Raw genomic sequence first — 17,352 nt, 5'->3', positions numbered from 1 at the left:
ATACTTAAATTCACTCGAAATGGATAGATTGAATGTAAAATACAAGGCTATAAAAGTTTTAGAAGAAAAGTATGAGAAATCTTCATGACCTTAAGTTAGGCAAATCATTCTTAGATATAATACCAATGGCTAGATTCATTTTTTAAATATTGGTGAATTGTATTTGATCCAAATTTAAAACTTTGGCTCTGTGGAGAAAAACTAAAAAGATAAGCTGCAGAGTGTGAGGAAATAGCTACAAATCACATACCTAACAAAGGGTTTGACTATATAGAATATACATAGAATATATAATGAATGCTCAAGACTCAATAATTAAAAAAAAAAAAAAAGGCAGGAGTTCCCTGGTGGCCTAGGAGTTAAGGACTTGGCATTTTCACGTCTGTGACTCAGGTTACTGCTGTGACTTGGGTTCTGTTTCTGGCCCGGGAACTTCTCCTGCCACAGGAGTAGCAAAACAAAAACAAGCCAAACAATCAAATTTTTTTAAGTCTAAAAGATCTGAATAGACATATCACCGAACAAGATATACAAATGGTAAATAACACAAGAAAATGTGCTTTAATAATAATTAACTATTAAAGAAATACAAATTAAAACCACAATGAGATGCCAATATAAACTGATAAGAACGGCTAAAATTAAGGGGGAACATAACAACATTGAGTATTGATGAGAATGTGGAACAAATGGAAATCTGGTACATTGCTGATGGGAATGAAAATGGCCCAGTTACTCTAAGGAAGTCTGGCAGCTTCTTTTTTTTCTCTTTAGGGCCACACCCATGGCATATGGAGGTTCCCAGGCTAGGGGTCAAATCGTTGCTGCCGGCCTACATCACAGCCACAGCAACGCAGGATCCGAGCCTTGTCTTTCACCTATACCACAGCTAATGGCAACACCAGATCCTTAACTGAGCAATGCCAGGGATCAAACCCGAAACCTCATTTCCTGTGCACCACAACAGGAGCTCCTAGCACCTTCTTATATGTAGCATACGATATGCCCTAGTAATCTTGCTAAGTATTTGCACTAGAGAAATGAAAACATATGCTTATACAAATACCTGTACATGAATGCTTACAGCAGCTTTATCTGTAATAGTCAAAAACTGGAAACAGGAGTTCCCGTCGTGGCTCAGTGGTTAACGAATCCGACTAGGAACCATGAGGTTGCGGGTTCGATCTCTGGCCTTGCTCAGTGGCTTAAGGATCTGGCGTTGCTGTGAGCTGTGGTGTAGGTAGCAGACTCAGCTTGGATCCCAAGTTGCTGTGGCTGTGGTGTAGGCTGGCAGTACAGCTCCAACTGGACCCCTAGCCTGAGGACCTCCATTTGCCACAGGTGTGGCTCTAAAAAGGCAAAAAGACCAAAAAGGAAAAAAAAAAAAACAAAAAACGAAACAATTCTAAGGTCTTCCAACTTACATATGGATATAATAAACTGTGGTACATCTATATGCTGGAACACTATTCAGCAAAAAAGGGAGGAATCACTGACAAATACAGCAATGAAGATGAACCTCAGAGAAATTTTGCTGAAAGAAGCCCACCAGTCTACTTGCCCACCAATATAAGAGCAATAAATTAGGCAGAAAGGGATGGTCTCCCCTGGAGGAACGAAGAGAAAAATCTCATCATTTTGAGTTCTAGGCCATGTATGTGATTGGCAACAAACCCAGTAAGATGACCAGTTGGTTTGAACTGACTTCATTCATTTATCTTCCAAAGACTTACTAAACACATCCTAAACCTAGGTCCTGTGAGACATGCGGGTAAGTAAAGCAATGCCAAGCCTTCCCCTCCTAAGAGTCAGTTCAGAGAAATAAAAGAGGATAGCTCTTCGGGACTCTTTCCAACAGTTTAAGAACCATGGCCCATTAGATTAACTAACAATCAAGAACCATGATCCACTGGACTAACTAAAAACCAAGGCTATCATTTACTTCTGCAACTGGAGATGATAAATATGCTGTTGGGTCTCTCCAGGCTCAGTGCTTTCCCTTTGCCATGGTAAAGTATTAAATGAGGTTGGGAAAAGTCAGTGGAAAACTTTCAGGGTAGATTTTCATATCTAGGCACATAAATAGTTAAGGTAATAAGTGCTTAAAAGACATGAACTCTGGAATCAGAGAAACTAGACCCAAATCCTGCCTCGACTCAGATGTAATTTTGGGGGCAAGATACTTAACCTCTCTGTGTCTCGAGTTCCTCATCTGTAAACTGGACATTATAGTAATACTTTTCTCACTAGGCTGAGCGGGCTAAATATCAAAGTCCTCAGACTGGTGCCTCGTACACAATATGTGTTTAGTATGCCTTATTTGAGTTCACGGGGGCAAGTCCAGATTTAATGTCCCCAAGTCCAGTTGGCTTCTGTCTTCCATGTCCCCAGTTACACTCTGGGCAACCATCTTCTAACAAATGCATGCTACTGGGAAAAATAAGTAAAAGCCTACATCCTACAGGGGACGGGGAAACCATTTAGTCACCAAATACAAAGAGCACAAAATATGTATATATTCTCTAAAGAGATCTTTCCAAAATGAACCCTGACAAGGGAAATATTTTGTGGGTATGCAAAGAAAAGATAACCCAAGTGGCCAGATTTCCCCCATTCGTCTGTTCCAGTCCATTCTGCCAAATGATGAACTTACCTTATCAGCAACATCCACCCTGGCCTTGTGATTGAGCAAGAAATCCACTGCAGATAAATGATTTGCCCCCACTGCAAAATGCAGGGCTGTGCGGTTCATCTGAGGAAACATAATTTGTGTTTTCAGTCATCTGACTGTTATTTAGCTTTCTTAAGATGCTTTTTCTTTCTTTCTTTTTTTTTTTGATGGGCAAGAAATAGATTTATTAAGACAGGACGATTGTGAGAGATGCAAGCAGGCAGGCAAAAAGGCTCTGCCCCCAGGATCCAGTGGGCTACTGTTTTATTATCCAAGGGGAGTGGGGGTCCCCTCTTCCTCAGATACTAATAGCCCCTCCTTAGTATCCGGTAAGGTGTGTATTCAAATCAGCAGAAGGGCGGTCCTCAACTCCTGCCCTTGGTCAGAATCTGAAGATTCTTTTTTCTTAAACAACCCATAATTTCCTATCAGGTGTTTGTATTTGGGTTATTTATCTATTCTTTGCCTTGCCTTTGAGAGTGATGAGAATTGTGCCCAGCATAAACTTGCATTTCTCAACTATGAGACAGATAATATGAGACTTTAGGATTCAAATGGAACATATGCCCCAAGCTGAAATCCACTGCATAACCTATCATTGACTGTAATGATATGATGGATTTCAACTAGATAGAGAATAAAAGCTGTACTTCTCCTGTATGCAATTGTTAATAATGGTAATTGTTTTTCTGCCTAAGATATACTTTTTTTCACTTTTAAGGTTTTATTAAAGTATAGTTGATTTACAGTGTTGTGTTAATTTTTGCTGTACAACAAAGTGTCCCAGTTACACATGCACATATACCTATTCTTTTTCAGAGCTGCCTAGGATATATTGATAACGCATAAAAAAATTTTTCCTGTAAATTCAATCCATATGTGGTCCTCCTTCTGCAATTTTTTGGACTGTAAATTTTACTCAAGCAAACAAATCAAGAAAGAAAGAGGGAGTTCCCATTGTGGCTCAGCAGGTTAAAAACCCGATGTAGTGTCCATGAGGAGGCGGGTTCGATCCCTGGCCTTGCTCCGTGGGTTAAGGATCCAGTGGTGCCCACAAGCTGTGGCATAGGTCACAGACGCAGCTTGTATCTGGTGTTGCCATGGCTGTGGTTAGGCCAGCAGCTGCAGCTCCAATTTGACCCCTAGCCTGGGAACTTCCATACACTGCAGGTGCAGTGGTAAAAAGAAAAAAACAAAACAAAACAAAAAAATCCCACAGAGTTCCTGCTGTGGCTTGGTAGGTTAAGAACCCAACTAGTATCCACGAGGATGTGGATTCTATCCCTGGCCTTGCTCAGTGAGTTAAGCATCCAGCATTGCCATGAGCTGCAGCATAGGTCACAGACACGGCTTGGATCTGGTGTTGCCATGGCTGTGGTGTAGGCCAGCATCTACAGCTTCAGTTTGACCCCCAGCCTGAGAACTTCCATATACCACACGTGCAGCCATAAAATTAAAAAAAAAAAAAAAGGCAGCAACATGGATGGACCTAGAGATTATCATACTGAGTGAAATAAGCCAGACAAAGACAAATATCATATGATATCACTTTTATGTGGAATCTAGTAAAAATGATACAAAAGAACTTATTTATAAAATGGAAACGAACAGTTTTCAAAACCCATCTCGTGGTTACCACAGGTAACACATGGGGTGGGGGAGGGAAGAACTGGGAGGGTGGGATAACAGATATGGAACCTACTGTATGGCATAGGAAAATCTACTCAATAGTTTGTAATATGGGAAAAAAGAATGGATATATTTACATGTATGACTGATTCACTTTGCTGTACACCTGAAACAAATACGATATTATAAGCCAACTATATTCCAATAAAAAAAGGAAGGAAGTACGAGGGAAGAGAGAGAAAGAAAGAGGGGAGGGAGGAAGAAAGGAAGGGAGGGGAGAAAATACACAAAGAAAGAAAGCAAGCTATGAATATCTTTTGCTTCAAAGAAGAGCCAACTTGGTGCTCCCAACACCAAGTGATATCATGTGATACCAGACTGTCCAAGACAGCCTAATGTGCTTCCAACAATACATGTTTGCTTGTAAGTAAAAGACATGCCATATTTCTTATATTTTAGATACTGATTCTGCTTCTAAAGAATCTACAACCCTTTCACATAATTGATTGCAAAAATATGAGAACTATCTAAACATCTGCTTTCCCTGGTAGCTAAACTGGTGATAAACTAAGTTGGACAAAACATGAGTCATACTTGACATTGTCTGTGGTCACGAGCTAGGTTCTGTTATGTCAAATTGGGGCTTATAAAGTCCCCTTTGACTTTATTTGGGAATAAGGATACAAACCAAAATAGCATCCAAGATAATTCAATAAGCCACTTCCATTTTTTTTTTTATTTTGGTCTCTCTCTTCACAGATTTTAAGGAACTCTACAAGTAACCATGTCAACAATTTGCTATAAACAAGATTAAAGAGACATCATTAGAAAGCATAATATTAGTATAATTCATCAGGAGTTTATAATGAACTTGCTACACTGACTAGAAGTTTAAGTGTACTTCCTCTCTAGTACTTTAATATAAAAACATGGTTTAAAATATCAGAAAGTTGTACAGAAAAAATTTTCAAATGGTTATAAAAGTACATTAGGCAATCTATTTCCTGCCACTTGGAAACATGATTGTTGCTTCAATTATACAACTAATCTAGATATGACCTTTGAAAATCCTTGTTTGTTTAGTTTCTTTTTGCTCCCTCCCTTCCTTCCTTGATCTCCCTCCCCCCTTTCTTTGCTCCTAAAATTGTTATGCTGCAAAAATTTGCTATTTTTCTACTCTTTCCAGGATGTCTGTGGACAATGAATACTATATACACACAACATATCAGACACACATGCACACGCAATATACACAGAGACACAAAAAATTCCAGATACACATAAACACAGATCCCCTCACATACACAATGCATAACTGCTAAACATTGTTCTCCCGCACACAATGCATGACCTCAGTTTCTATAACCATACTGCTTGGGATAAGATCCAGGTTTTATGGAATGTGAAGTTTCTACTCTTTAGGAGCCTCTTTATTTTTTATTTTATTTTATTTAGTTATTTTTTTGTCTTTTTCTTTTTTTTTTCCTAGGGCCACACCGGAGGCATATGGAAGTTCCCAGGCTAGGGGTCTAATTGGAGCTATAGCTGCCGGCCTACACCATAGCCACAGGAATGTGGGATCTGAGCCTCATCTGTGACCTACACCACAGTCACGGCAACGCCGGATCCTTAACCCACTGAGCGAGGCCAGGGTTTGAACCTGCAACCTCATGGTTCCTAGTCGGATTTGTTTCTGCTGTGCCATGACAGGAACTCCACAGGAGCCTCTTTAAATTCAGAGTCAGAAAGTTTAACTGACTGACTGCAGTTAAAATTTTCTTACTTGTTCCAGATTTTACCAACTCATATAATAATAGGAACACACTGCTAGAGCCCTCCCAGTGCCCTGGAAGGAGTCTGTACAAGCAGAGGTCTTAAACTTTATGCTTCATTTCGCGTTAACCTCTGCCATCCCCACCATGAACCACTTCACAAATTGTCCTAAACCACTGGCATAGCCTCCAATCTGTTCGCTTTGATAAACCCTGCCTTGTAGGGCTGACAGGAAATCCCAACACAACCAGGCAGTAGAAATCCATGCTTCTGGCAGTGGACTTCTTCCCTACACCCAGGCACTCGAAGAACAAGGAAAAGTCAGCTTTCAGAAGGATAATGTGAGAAAAAGAATGTATATATGCATATACAAACATACATATATATATATATGACTGGGTCACTTTGCTGTACAGTAGAAAACTGACAGAACACTGTAAACCAAGCATAATGGAAAAAATAAAAATCATTAAAAAAAATTTAAAAAAGAAAAGGCCCCACTGTCCAACATGCAGATGCACTAGGTTTCAAAAGCAATAAAACGCAAACCCATGCTCTCCTTTGGATTTTAAATTTGGAAGGCCCCAACCACAAAGGACATCACTGGCAAGAAAACAATGATGAATTGTGTAGCAAGAGATGTTCTGCCTTTCCAGAATATGTGAGGCCAGAGTGATCCATCCACAGGCTACGATCCAGGATCAAGTCCAGGACCATAACCTTGAAAGCTGGCTTCACTGCCCACCCACAGACTGAGCACAGCTGCACATAAAGTCCTGAAAACTCTCCCTTGGCTTAGATCAATTAAACACCCAGGGCCTCTTCCACTGCTTGACTCCACTTTTAGCTAAAACATTCTGGAATTGCCAACAAAGGAGCTCTCCCTTATCTCATCCAGTACAATCATTTGTATTTTTATTTCAGTTAGACTGTGTAAACCCATGCCGCTATTTGTCATATTTGTGCCTTCTACTCACATGATTCACAGCATTAATGTTAACCTTCTTTTCAAACAGCTTCTCCATAAGATCCAAATTATTGCTTCTAGCAGCATTCTGGAAGCTTTTCTCATTTGGCAGCACTGAAAGGAGCAAGCGTGACAGAGGGAATTTAAGAGGGCTGAAGAGAAAGCAAACCTCATGTGGCAAACCTTGGAACTAAAATCTTGAGACAACAGCCTTGAGCCTTTCACATTCTGCTATTCTGGATGTGGGAACTTGGCTTCAATATTTTAGAAAGCTGTATTATCAAGATTCTACTTTCTCCTCACGCCGAAACTGTTTTCACTGCCTTCCTTAAAAATCTTCCTGGTCCCAAACAAAACATTATTCCCAAGGACCACCCTGAACTCAGCAATGAGGTATCTGGCTCTAGGAGGCTGAAGGGTGGCCGTGGACTTCCCAGAGGGCGTTATTTATAAAATGTTTGTGTAAGATTAGACAGGGAGGAGCCCAAACACTCCATACAAGCTTAGAGAGATAAAACTGATGTCTGCAGAGCCCCGTGCAGATGCCAGACCTGCAAAACAAAACCTTCACATGCTGCATATCATATAAACATACATGAAGGCTAAAAGGGATATGTTTTATTCTTTTTTTTTTTTTTTTTTTGTCTTTTTGCCTTTTCTAGGGCTGCTCCCGCGGCATATGGAGGTTCCCAGGCTAGGGGTCTAGATGGAGCTGTAGCCGCCGGCCTACACCACAGCCACAGCAACGTGGGATCCGAGTCTCGTCTGCAACCTACACCACTGCTCACGGCAATGCTGGATCCTTAACCCACTGAGCAAGGTCAAGGATCGAACCCGCAACCTCATGGTTCCTAGTCAGATTCGTTAACCACTGCGCCACTGATGGGAATTCCTGTTTTATTCTCATTTATATGAAAGGAGATAAAAAGTAGATTCGCACTTTCAACTCTACACATTCCCATTACCATACACTATGAACATTACCTATCACACATATATACACATTCAGATGACAGGTTTTATGAAATAGACTAGAGAAGAGTCCAGGATTTACTGCTGTGTCTTTCTTTGTTTGTTGGTGGTGGGGGTTTTTTTGGTGATGTAAAAAATCTGGAAAGTTCTCAAGGGACAATCCCAACACTGGGGCATAAAGTCAGAACTGGAATGATCTGAAATCAGCAATAGACTATCTCCAAATAGAAAGGACCTACAAGAGGCTTTATGGATGTGTTTCCAGGTAGTTTCTCTAGTATCTGCCAAGGACTTTAGAACGCCACCCAGTCCAATCAAAGGCCAGGGGGTATATCTTCCTGGGCGATAGACATGTTCATTCTATTACCTGGACCACTCTCTTCCTTTCTACCACGACTTTTGCTACCACTCTCAATAACTTCAGCATCCACACAAGATGATTAATCCAGCACTTTGGTCTCTCCGTTCCCTTACCCCTCACCTCCAACAATCTTTCGTTACACCTGACCTCACCCCCTTGATGTCAGGGTCACACTTTGACATGGCCATCATCAGAAACTACCCTACCCCTGACATCTTCAAGAATCCCATTCGCTGACCCTGACCTCATCCATTCAGCTCACCAGCTCTAGTTTTCCCAGTCTAGAAACTCTTCGACCTCCTCAAGGCCTCCTCCATTCCACCCTTCTCAACCTCTTTTCCTATTCATCACCTGTTAGGCCTTTCATTCACTCCTCAACGAGTGTAGGTTGTATGGTCCATGTTTGAACTCATTTCCATGCAATACATTTACCTCCCTCATCAGAGTAGATGGCAGAATCCAATTTCTGAGATGAAACCCAACACCTGAGCTAAATGGTGCAGGAGGAGAACACAGCCATGCGGTGGTAGATACTGCTCGTGACCATCAGCATCTGATGCTTCTCTCCTATCTGAACACATGCCTAAGTACACTTCCCAGCCTGGCTGCAGGTAGGGGAGGTAGCAGAAATGATGGTGTGTCACTTGGGGCTAAGCCAGTGAAAATCCCCTGGGTCACTCTCCCTGTCGGGTCAACCCTGAAAGTCATGTGTTTAAATATAGGGGTACCATAGCTGAATTGTGCCCCTCCAAATCCATATGTTGAAATTCTAACCCCTACTACCTCAAAATAGTGATAATAGTGTCCAGATGATCCACTCCACGCTTTAAGAACTTAAGTACAGGAGTTCCCGAGGTGGCTCAGCAGTCACAAACCCAAGTAGTCTCCATGAGGATTTGGGTTGGATCTCTGGCCTCTCTCAGTGGATTAAGGGTCTGGCCTTGTCATGAGCTGTGGGGTAGGTCATAGACACCGCTGGGATCCGGCACTGCTGTGGCTGTGACTCGGCCCCCTACTGCAGCTCCACTTCAGCCCCTAGCCTAGGAATTCCCATACACCGTGGGTATGGCAAGAAAGGAAAGAAAGGAAAGAAAGGAAAGTAAGGAAGAAAGAAAGAAAGAAAGAAAGAAAGAAAGAGAGGAAGGAAGAAAGAAAGAAAGAAAGAAAAGAAGGAAGGAAGGAAGGAAGGAAGGAAGGAAGAAAGAAAGAAAGAAAGAAAGAAAGAAAAGAACTTAAGTACAGAAAGATTAAGTGACTTATTTAAAGTCACACAATAAATCAGTGCCTGAGTCAGGCTACAGGAGATAATAGCACATAAAACTCTTTCCTTATGTGTAAAAGGCCTTACTCATTTCTTTAAAAGTTATCTTCCTTAATTTAAAAGAGTAACACCTTCTTTCCACCCACAGGGTAGGAGTAACCTGAAATAAAACGACCTGAGAAACGTGAGCCAACCCTGGATGGGGGTGGATCCCAAAGCTGGAAACCAGCCCACAGAGGGCGCAGGGCTGAGGAAGAACTTGGGGTCCCTTCCCCGCACCTGCTGGACCAGCTGCCCCCGCTGGCCTCTCCAGACCTCGTCCCCGGACTCACGGAACTCGTGTCTGGCCGCCGCCTCCTCCTCCCTCGGCCCGTCTTGCTTTGGAATCTGCACCAGGCCCCGCAGGTCCTCCCGCAGCCCTTCGGCGGCCGCGGCCGCGCCGAGCAGCAGCCCCCTCGCCGCCGCCCTGCGCCGCGGGGCGCGCCGACCGGGCTCCATGTCCACCCCGAGGCCGCAGCGCAGGGCGCCGCTCAGACCCGGGCTAGAGGCGGACGGGCAGGCCCCGCTCTCCGCTGCGGGCACTTCTGCGGGCGGCTCCCGTCCGGGCTTCGGCCCTACCGGGCCTTCAGGTGTGGCGCCGGGCTGTGGTTGCATTCACCTGAGATAAAATGTCCTGCGGAAACTCCCAGCGCACACTTAAGCCGTTCTTGGTACAGTTTGGAGAAAGGTCGAGGTTGGCTTTATAACCACACTCTTGGAACTTCTTATAGAATCATTTCTAAATGAGCTTCCAGAATTTTCTTTTGAAGAGACTAAGAGTTAGTTGCTTCTCTGAGGATGGGAAACCTTGCTATTTCTTTTTTTTTTTTTTTCTTTCGTCTTTTTTTGTTGTTGTTGTTGCTATTTCTTGGGCCGCTCCCGCGGCATATGGAGGTTCCCAGGCCAGGGGTTGAGTCGGAGCTGTAGCCACCTGCCTACGCCAGAGCCACAGCAACGCGGGATCCGAGCCGCGTCTACAACCTACACCACAGCTCACGGCAACGCCGGATCACTAACCCACTGAGCAAGGGCAGGGACCGAACCCGCAACCTCATGGTTCCTAGTCGGATTCGTTAACCACTGCGCCACGACGGGAACTATTTCGTTTTAATGCAGTGGTAACCTACTGAACTCCCCATCTTGGGTAGTATTTCCTTCATAGTGGCTTATAAAATACATGAATGAACTATAGCAGTCCATTCTGGGCACTCCTGTGCCTAGCTAAAATTAAAAAAATATAGGAGAAAAGCAGAATATTGAAGGACAACCAGAGTCTCTCCCCTGAGTCTCTAGCACCTAAGCACAGTGTGTTGGCTGGATTACAGAAAATAAAACAAAATAAAATGATGGCACATCTCATATCTGTGGAAGGGTTCACAGGTTAAAATTAGAAGTTTAGCCTAATCCAGGAAGAAAACAAAATTGAGCCCTCGACCAGATTTGACCCCAGAACTGACCTGCCTTTTTGATACACACACACACACACACACACAGATGGGCGATGTTAGGGAAATATTGTCTATAAATATGCACAAAATGGTTTAGAGAGGGGAAAGAAACTGATGAAAGCTGAGACATGAGTTGGAAGGCTAGAGATTAGGCAGCTGATGAGGATTTGACAGGAGTAGAAAGAAGAGGATGTTTTCAAGAGGCCCTGCAAGGATAGATAATTCAGTAACAGATATGGGTTTGGCAGAGGTTGTGTGTGTGTGTATGTATATCTGTGCACACACACATAATGTATGTATATCTGTGCATATGTATATGTAGGTATGCATGAGATTGAAATCATAACAAATTTAACAGAGCGAGATTAGAAGGAGAAGGTGAAAACTATTTGTCTCAATTATCTTCTGTCTCCCTGAGCCTTCTGTACACAGGAACAGTTAGAAAATAAATGACCTCATACTTGTAAGAGGAACAGTTCAATATTATGGTTTGCTTTCTAAATGGAATCATGTTTTCAATACTCACTGTGATATCATTTGCGTTTTTCTTGAACAACTGTTAATCCACTTGTGTATGACCAAGCAAAAGTAATTATCCCTTAATAATACAACAGAAAAAACCCAGTTTTTGTTCCAGGGGAATAAACACCACCTCTCTGAAACATTCACTAAAATCCTACCAGCACCAAGTATGCTCAGATATATTACTGCTTTTCGAAATGGAACATTACTTAAAAAAAAAAAAAAATCAGAACCAGGTATCATTTTCAAAATGGAATATTTCCTCAAAAGGCAACTTTTTCTTAGCCCTAGGTTGACTGTCATATTTTGAACCTTTTTCCAAATATTTCCAACCTACCCCAAAAGAACAGAGTAATAAAACACTTAGAAAGCAAGCCATTATTCGGTAAAGGGAAAGAAATGCAATTCCTGCTTTCCGGAATGCCTGTCCCTGGGTGCACCGTCTATGTCAGCTACTTCTGTTTCCCCGAGAAAAATAGCAAGAGAATAATAAACACAGTCTTTGGGCACGTATAATTTATTCATTTATGGGTCAACAAAAGATAGTTAACACCTACTCAGTGCCAGGGTTTACTTCTTAGAATTCAGAGATCAGTGAAAGGTCATCCAGGATCTCCAGCAGCCAACAACCTCGCTGGGCAAGACCACAGCAAAATCACAGCAAAGAATATTTCAGTGTCTTCACAGAGAATCAGAACCACACAAAAAAGGGACTGATGAGTTTTCCTAGTGGGCAGGGACTCTTTCCTGAAGGCGGCCCTTGGGCTGAGGCGAAAGATGACTAGTTAGTTGTGTGTGGTGGGAGAGGGCAAAGGAGCATTCAGGAAGCACATCCTGGGCAGAGGGAGCAACTGAGCGTGACACTGGAAGGGAGAAATAGCTTGGTTTAGTCTAGTCACAAGCTATGCAGTGTGATTTGATTGACCTTGAATGCCAAGCCAGTGCTTGGTAAGCACCAAGGAGAGTGATTTGCGGGAGCTAGCCTGTACCGGCCTCCAAGAGCCAATTGTTAAATTTTCAGAAATTTTGTGAACTGGTTGATAATATGTCGATAGCTTGAAATCTGTCATGGTGTTTGCAACATAGAAATCATCATCTTCTCCTCAACTCCTGCTGATCCTGGACAGAGTGGAGAACTTTGAAATCTTTTTTGGGTTTGTTTCTGATTTTAAAGTGACATCATGTAAACACTGTTTATACTAATCTGCAAAAAGTGTGCAAAATGTTTAGCGCAGAAGCTGAGAAATCAGTTGGAAGGTCAGAGTTTAGGCACGCATTTATTAAACAGCAAATACTTTTTGTACTGAGTGGTCTGAAATGTCCATACTCATGCCAATACTACTCTATTAGTGGACTGTAGTAATTACTGCAGATTTATAATCAATGCTGATATGACATAGGGCCTATTCTTCTACCTGATTATTCATGGGACTTGCTCTTCCATACAAATGTAGGATCTACTTACCATCTTCCAAGAAAAACCATGAGAAGTTTTATTTTGAATTTTACTGAAATTATAGAAATTAGGGGAGAATCGTTATCTTTGAGATAGTTATTCTTCCTATTTATGAAAAGGATTCCTCTTTGAATTTACTCAGACATACTGTTTGCCTTTCAACAGTATTTTGTAATTCCCAAGTTCTTGTACATATTTTGACAGATCGTTCCCTTCTTCCCACCCGTGGCCAGGCCCCTTTGGTTCCCTTATATATATTTTTTTTAATTTTCTTTTTTTTTTTGGCTATGTCTGTGGCATGTGAAAGTTCCAGGGCCAGGGACTGAACCCGTGCCGCAGCAGTGAAAGCATCAGATACTTAACCCGCTGAGCCACTAGGGAACTCCTTTTAGGTCCTTTATAAATTATTGTCCTATTTTCTAATTAGTTATTGCTGTTGTATGGAAATGCCACTTATTTTGTACACTGATCTTACAGCCTTAAACTTGGTGAATTCCTTTCTCAAATGTAAATTTTAAAAAATGTAGATAAGCATATCATCTGACAATAAAGTTTTACTTTTATTCTTTGTTTCCAGTTTTTATTCATCTTATTTCTTTTATTTATTGGTTATGCTCTCCAGGAAAATACGAGGGTGCTCTTGTGTTATTTTAAGGAATACTTTTAAAATTTCATCATTATATGTTGTGATTTATATAGCTTTTTTTTAATAGGTAAGAACAATTTAATAATAGAATCTGATTTTGTTTGAGGATAGCAATGTGCCTAGCTGAAAAACCCCCTTGCATTTCCAGGCCCTCTTTATTTTTTGGCCACACCTAAGGCATGCAGAAGTTCTTGGGCCAGGGACTGAACCCACGCCACAGCAGCAGCCCAAGCCACAGCATTGACAATGCCAGATCCCTGACTCACTAAGCCAACAGGGAACATGCAAAACAGAACTCCAGGATTTTTCTCTTTCTTTCTTTTATTCTCTTTCTTTCTTTCTTTCTTTTTTAATGGCCGCACCCTTGGCATATGAAAGTTCCTGGGCCAGAGCCCAGCTGCTGCATTCAGATTCTTAAACCCCTGCATCATGCTGAGATTCCAGGATTTCTTTTTATGTAAAGTGCCATTTAAAGACTTTTATCTGAATTTTTATTATTGTTTGTCTTTTTCTTACTGATTCATAGGAGTCATTTATATATTCTGGGTTATATACATTTTGGATACTAGCATTTTGCCAATTATATGTGTTGCAAATATGTTCTTCCAGGTGGTTCCCTGTACTCTGACCCTTAAGTAGGCAAGATTATAGATGCTTATTCTTTGTAGTTTTGCTGTATTTTAAAAAAAAATGCCCCCAAACAAACTTATAATAAAAAGAAAATGAGTTGCATTATTAGATAAACAGAAAAGGATGTGGAAAAAGTTCTGGGCAAAGAAAATAAGAGTAAAAGCAATGGAGGTGGAGAAAGAGTAGAAAACTAAGAGTAGAAAACTAACAATTTAATAATAGAATCTGATTTTGTTTGAGGATAGCAATGTGCCTAGCTAAAAAACCCCTTTGGTAGAAAGGAAACCATTTCTGTTGGTTAAAAGATTAAACATTTAAAATTTCATTTAAAATTTTTATTGACTATTACTAAATTCAGTGAAATGAATCATCTAAATGAAAATAATTTAGTATTTAATGTTGAAAATATACAATAAAAATAAACTTGAAACAAGATAGAAAATAACTAAATATGGTGCTATCTACTTTTCAATATGTTAAATAAATGTTTCATTGAACTTAATTTTGTATAGAATTTACATAAGTAATCATACAATCAAGAACTGAGCTCCACAACTGGGTATTCACCATAGCGTATAATAATATTAGGCATGAGATTGGCATGCTAATACTAAAGCTAATTTTAAACCATCCAGTAATAAACTCAAATTACCACTTGACTAAAGGTTGTGTGAGATTCTAATTTAAGCTATTCTTAAAATGCTATTTCTTTATACATTTGGGTAAGGAGCTATAAAATATGAAAAGAAGAAACAAAAATATGAGGACAAAAGATTGAGTTCCTTAAAGTAGTAAGAGAAAATGGTTTCCATCTTTATGTTTCAATTAAATTTTTGATAACACAAAAGTATTTGGAGTAACTACTGAAGCTAACTACTGTTAGGCTATCTTCTTTCACAAATATTAATAAAAACATGATAGAGATATAATTAAGATAAATGAGGTTTTATGTTTTTTGTTTTTCTTCTTTTTATAGCCACACCTGTAGCATATGGAAATTCCTGGGCCAGGAGTTGAATTCTAGCTGCAGCTGAGGCCTATGCCACAGCAACACTGGATCTGAGCTGCATCTGTGACCTATGCCACAGCTTGCGGCAATGCTGGATCCTTACCCCACTGGCAAGACCAGAGACGGACCTGCATTCTCACAAAGATAACGTTGGGGCCTTAACCCACTAAACCACAACATGAACTCCTAAAGAAGGTGTTTTAACCCACATTAATCTTTTGAATTGCACATTTTTCCCTTGAAGGTCATCCTGAAAATAAAGTGAGAGTAAATTTATCCTTTTTTTTTACAGATTTGTGTAAAGTGCAAATACAACTGCCAAGAAATGAAATTTATGATTTAAAAGTCCTGGATAAGAAAATAATTATCTTGGAGTTCCCGTCGTGGCACAGTGGTTAACGAATCCGACTAAGAACCATGAGGTGGCAGGTTCTATCCCTGGCCTTGCTCAGTGGATTAACGATCCGGTGTTGCCATGAGCTGTGGTGTAGGTCGCACAGCTCCGATCCCGCGTTGCTGTGGCTCTGGCTGTAGGCTGGCAGCTACAGCTCCGATTAGACCCCTGGCCTGGGAACCTCCATATGCTGAGGGAGCAGCCCAAGAAATGGCAAAAAGACAAAAAAAAAGAAAATAATTATCTTGAATCTTAGACTAAATATTTTTTAAAGTGAACCAAGTGCTTACTTATTAGATAAAGAAGTTTTAATTTTAAAAAATCAAATGAGTAATCATATTTTAAACAAAAATTCTTTTAACAGAAAATAATACTGTGATGCTATTTTCCTGAAGGTAACAAAACCTCTCATACTAGTTCTGCTAAGCTAATACTCTTCATAGAATTTATGATAAAATTAATTATGAATGCTCATGAGGTATCTGAAGATACTAGGAGCTAAAATATAGTTATACAAAAATTGTAGAAGATACTAAGATCAAACATAGCAGTCCAGTGCCAACAAAGTTGTTAAGTGCTGAAAAATTCATGTGCTAAAATAGGTTTGTCTGAACCTCTGAGAGCCCTTATAACGCCGGATCCGAGCTGCATCTTGTGACCTACATTACAGCTCATGGCAACATCAGATCCTTAACCCATTGAGTGAGGCCAGGGATCGAACCTGTGTCCTCATGGATGCTAGTCAGATTCATTTTCCGCTGAGCCATGACGAGAACTCCTAAACATATGTTTTTATATTCACTATAAAATATCATGAGGCAATAAATCACTTTCTGATCCCATTACTAATTTCTCATTTAAAAATTATCTCCAACAGGAATGATTTCCAACTGAAGGATAATGGAAGTGAAATTCTCATGGTCATTAAAAAAATATACAGAAGTAAATTAGTATATTTCAAATTCCTATAAAAAATGTCATTTAGGGAGGGATTATTGCACTTGCCTTTCACTAAATGAACATGTAAACTTGAAATAACCAAGAATACATTCATTGATTATAAAGTAACAAGTTTCAATCAAAAGTTAAAGATAAAATGTTCAATATTCATTTAAAAAATATGTCAATGGTATGTCTGGGATTGTTTGATTTTGTTTTCTTTGATGCCGAGTACTTTGTCATCAATCCTGGCCTGGAATAAAAAAAGAACACTCAATTAAAATGCAAGAAGATATTCAAAAAATAGTTTTTGCAATAATTGACTTTAATACCTTTACTTAATGATTTATAAAACCAAACTGGAACATTTCCTAAAAATCAAATCTTAAAATGTAACAATTTTAGGAATTTCCTTCGTGGTTCAACAGTTAACCATCCCGACTAGGACCCACGAGATTGCGGGTTCGATCCCTGGCCTCACTCAGTGAGTTAAGGATTGGGCGTTGAGGTGAGCTGTGGTGTAGGTCACAGAGGTGGCCTGGATCCCACCTTGCTGTGGCTGTGGTATAGGCTGGTAGCTGCAGCTATGATTCGACCCCTGGCTTGGGAACTTCCATATGCTGCAGGTGCACCCT

At 40.6% G+C, this 17,352-nt stretch overlaps 2 protein-coding genes across 31 annotated transcripts in view; both read right to left on the bottom strand.

The window, feature by feature from the left end:
• Positions 1–10,394, bottom strand: part of ANKDD1B (ankyrin repeat and death domain containing 1B) — a 67,687-nt gene extending 57,293 nt beyond the window's left edge. For 12 of the 28 annotated variants that reach the window (XR_014838082.1, XM_085013857.1, XM_085013848.1 and 9 more), the window contains exons 1-2: positions 7,051–7,460; positions 2,654–2,752 (exon numbers count right to left, since the gene is read on the bottom strand). Coding sequence is in view for 20 of the 28 variants with exons in the window: in XM_085013859.1 (XP_084869985.1) it covers positions 2,654–2,752; positions 7,051–7,098 (147 nt within the window). In the remaining 8 variants the exon portion in view is untranslated. Of the gene's footprint in view, positions 1–2,653; positions 2,753–7,050; positions 7,461–9,913 lie in introns of those variants that run through there. The other 16 variants (XM_085013853.1, XM_085013860.1, XM_085013851.1 and 13 more) reach the window with 11 other exon arrangements.
• Positions 10,395–14,695: 4,301 nt separating this feature from the next.
• The window catches only part of POLK (DNA polymerase kappa), a 79,034-nt gene continuing 76,377 nt past the window's right edge, over positions 14,696–17,352 (bottom strand). For all 3 annotated transcript variants that reach the window (XM_085013839.1, XM_085013840.1, XM_021084453.2), the window contains exon 15: positions 14,696–16,970. In XM_085013839.1, the coding sequence (XP_084869965.1) occupies positions 16,886–16,970 (85 nt within the window). In that variant the 3' untranslated portion in view covers positions 14,696–16,885. The remainder of the gene's footprint in view (positions 16,971–17,352) is intronic.

This window comes from Sus scrofa, chromosome 2, assembly GCF_054392235.1.
Source record: "Sus scrofa isolate SSC_HxYL_T2T_F1_AM1 chromosome 2, Sscrofa_HxYL_maternal_Yorkshire_Landrace_v2.0, whole genome shotgun sequence".
NCBI lineage: Eukaryota > Metazoa > Chordata > Mammalia > Artiodactyla > Suidae > Sus > Sus scrofa.
The sequence above is the reverse complement of the archived record's forward strand: the minus strand, read 5'-3'. Positions and strand labels throughout refer to the sequence as shown.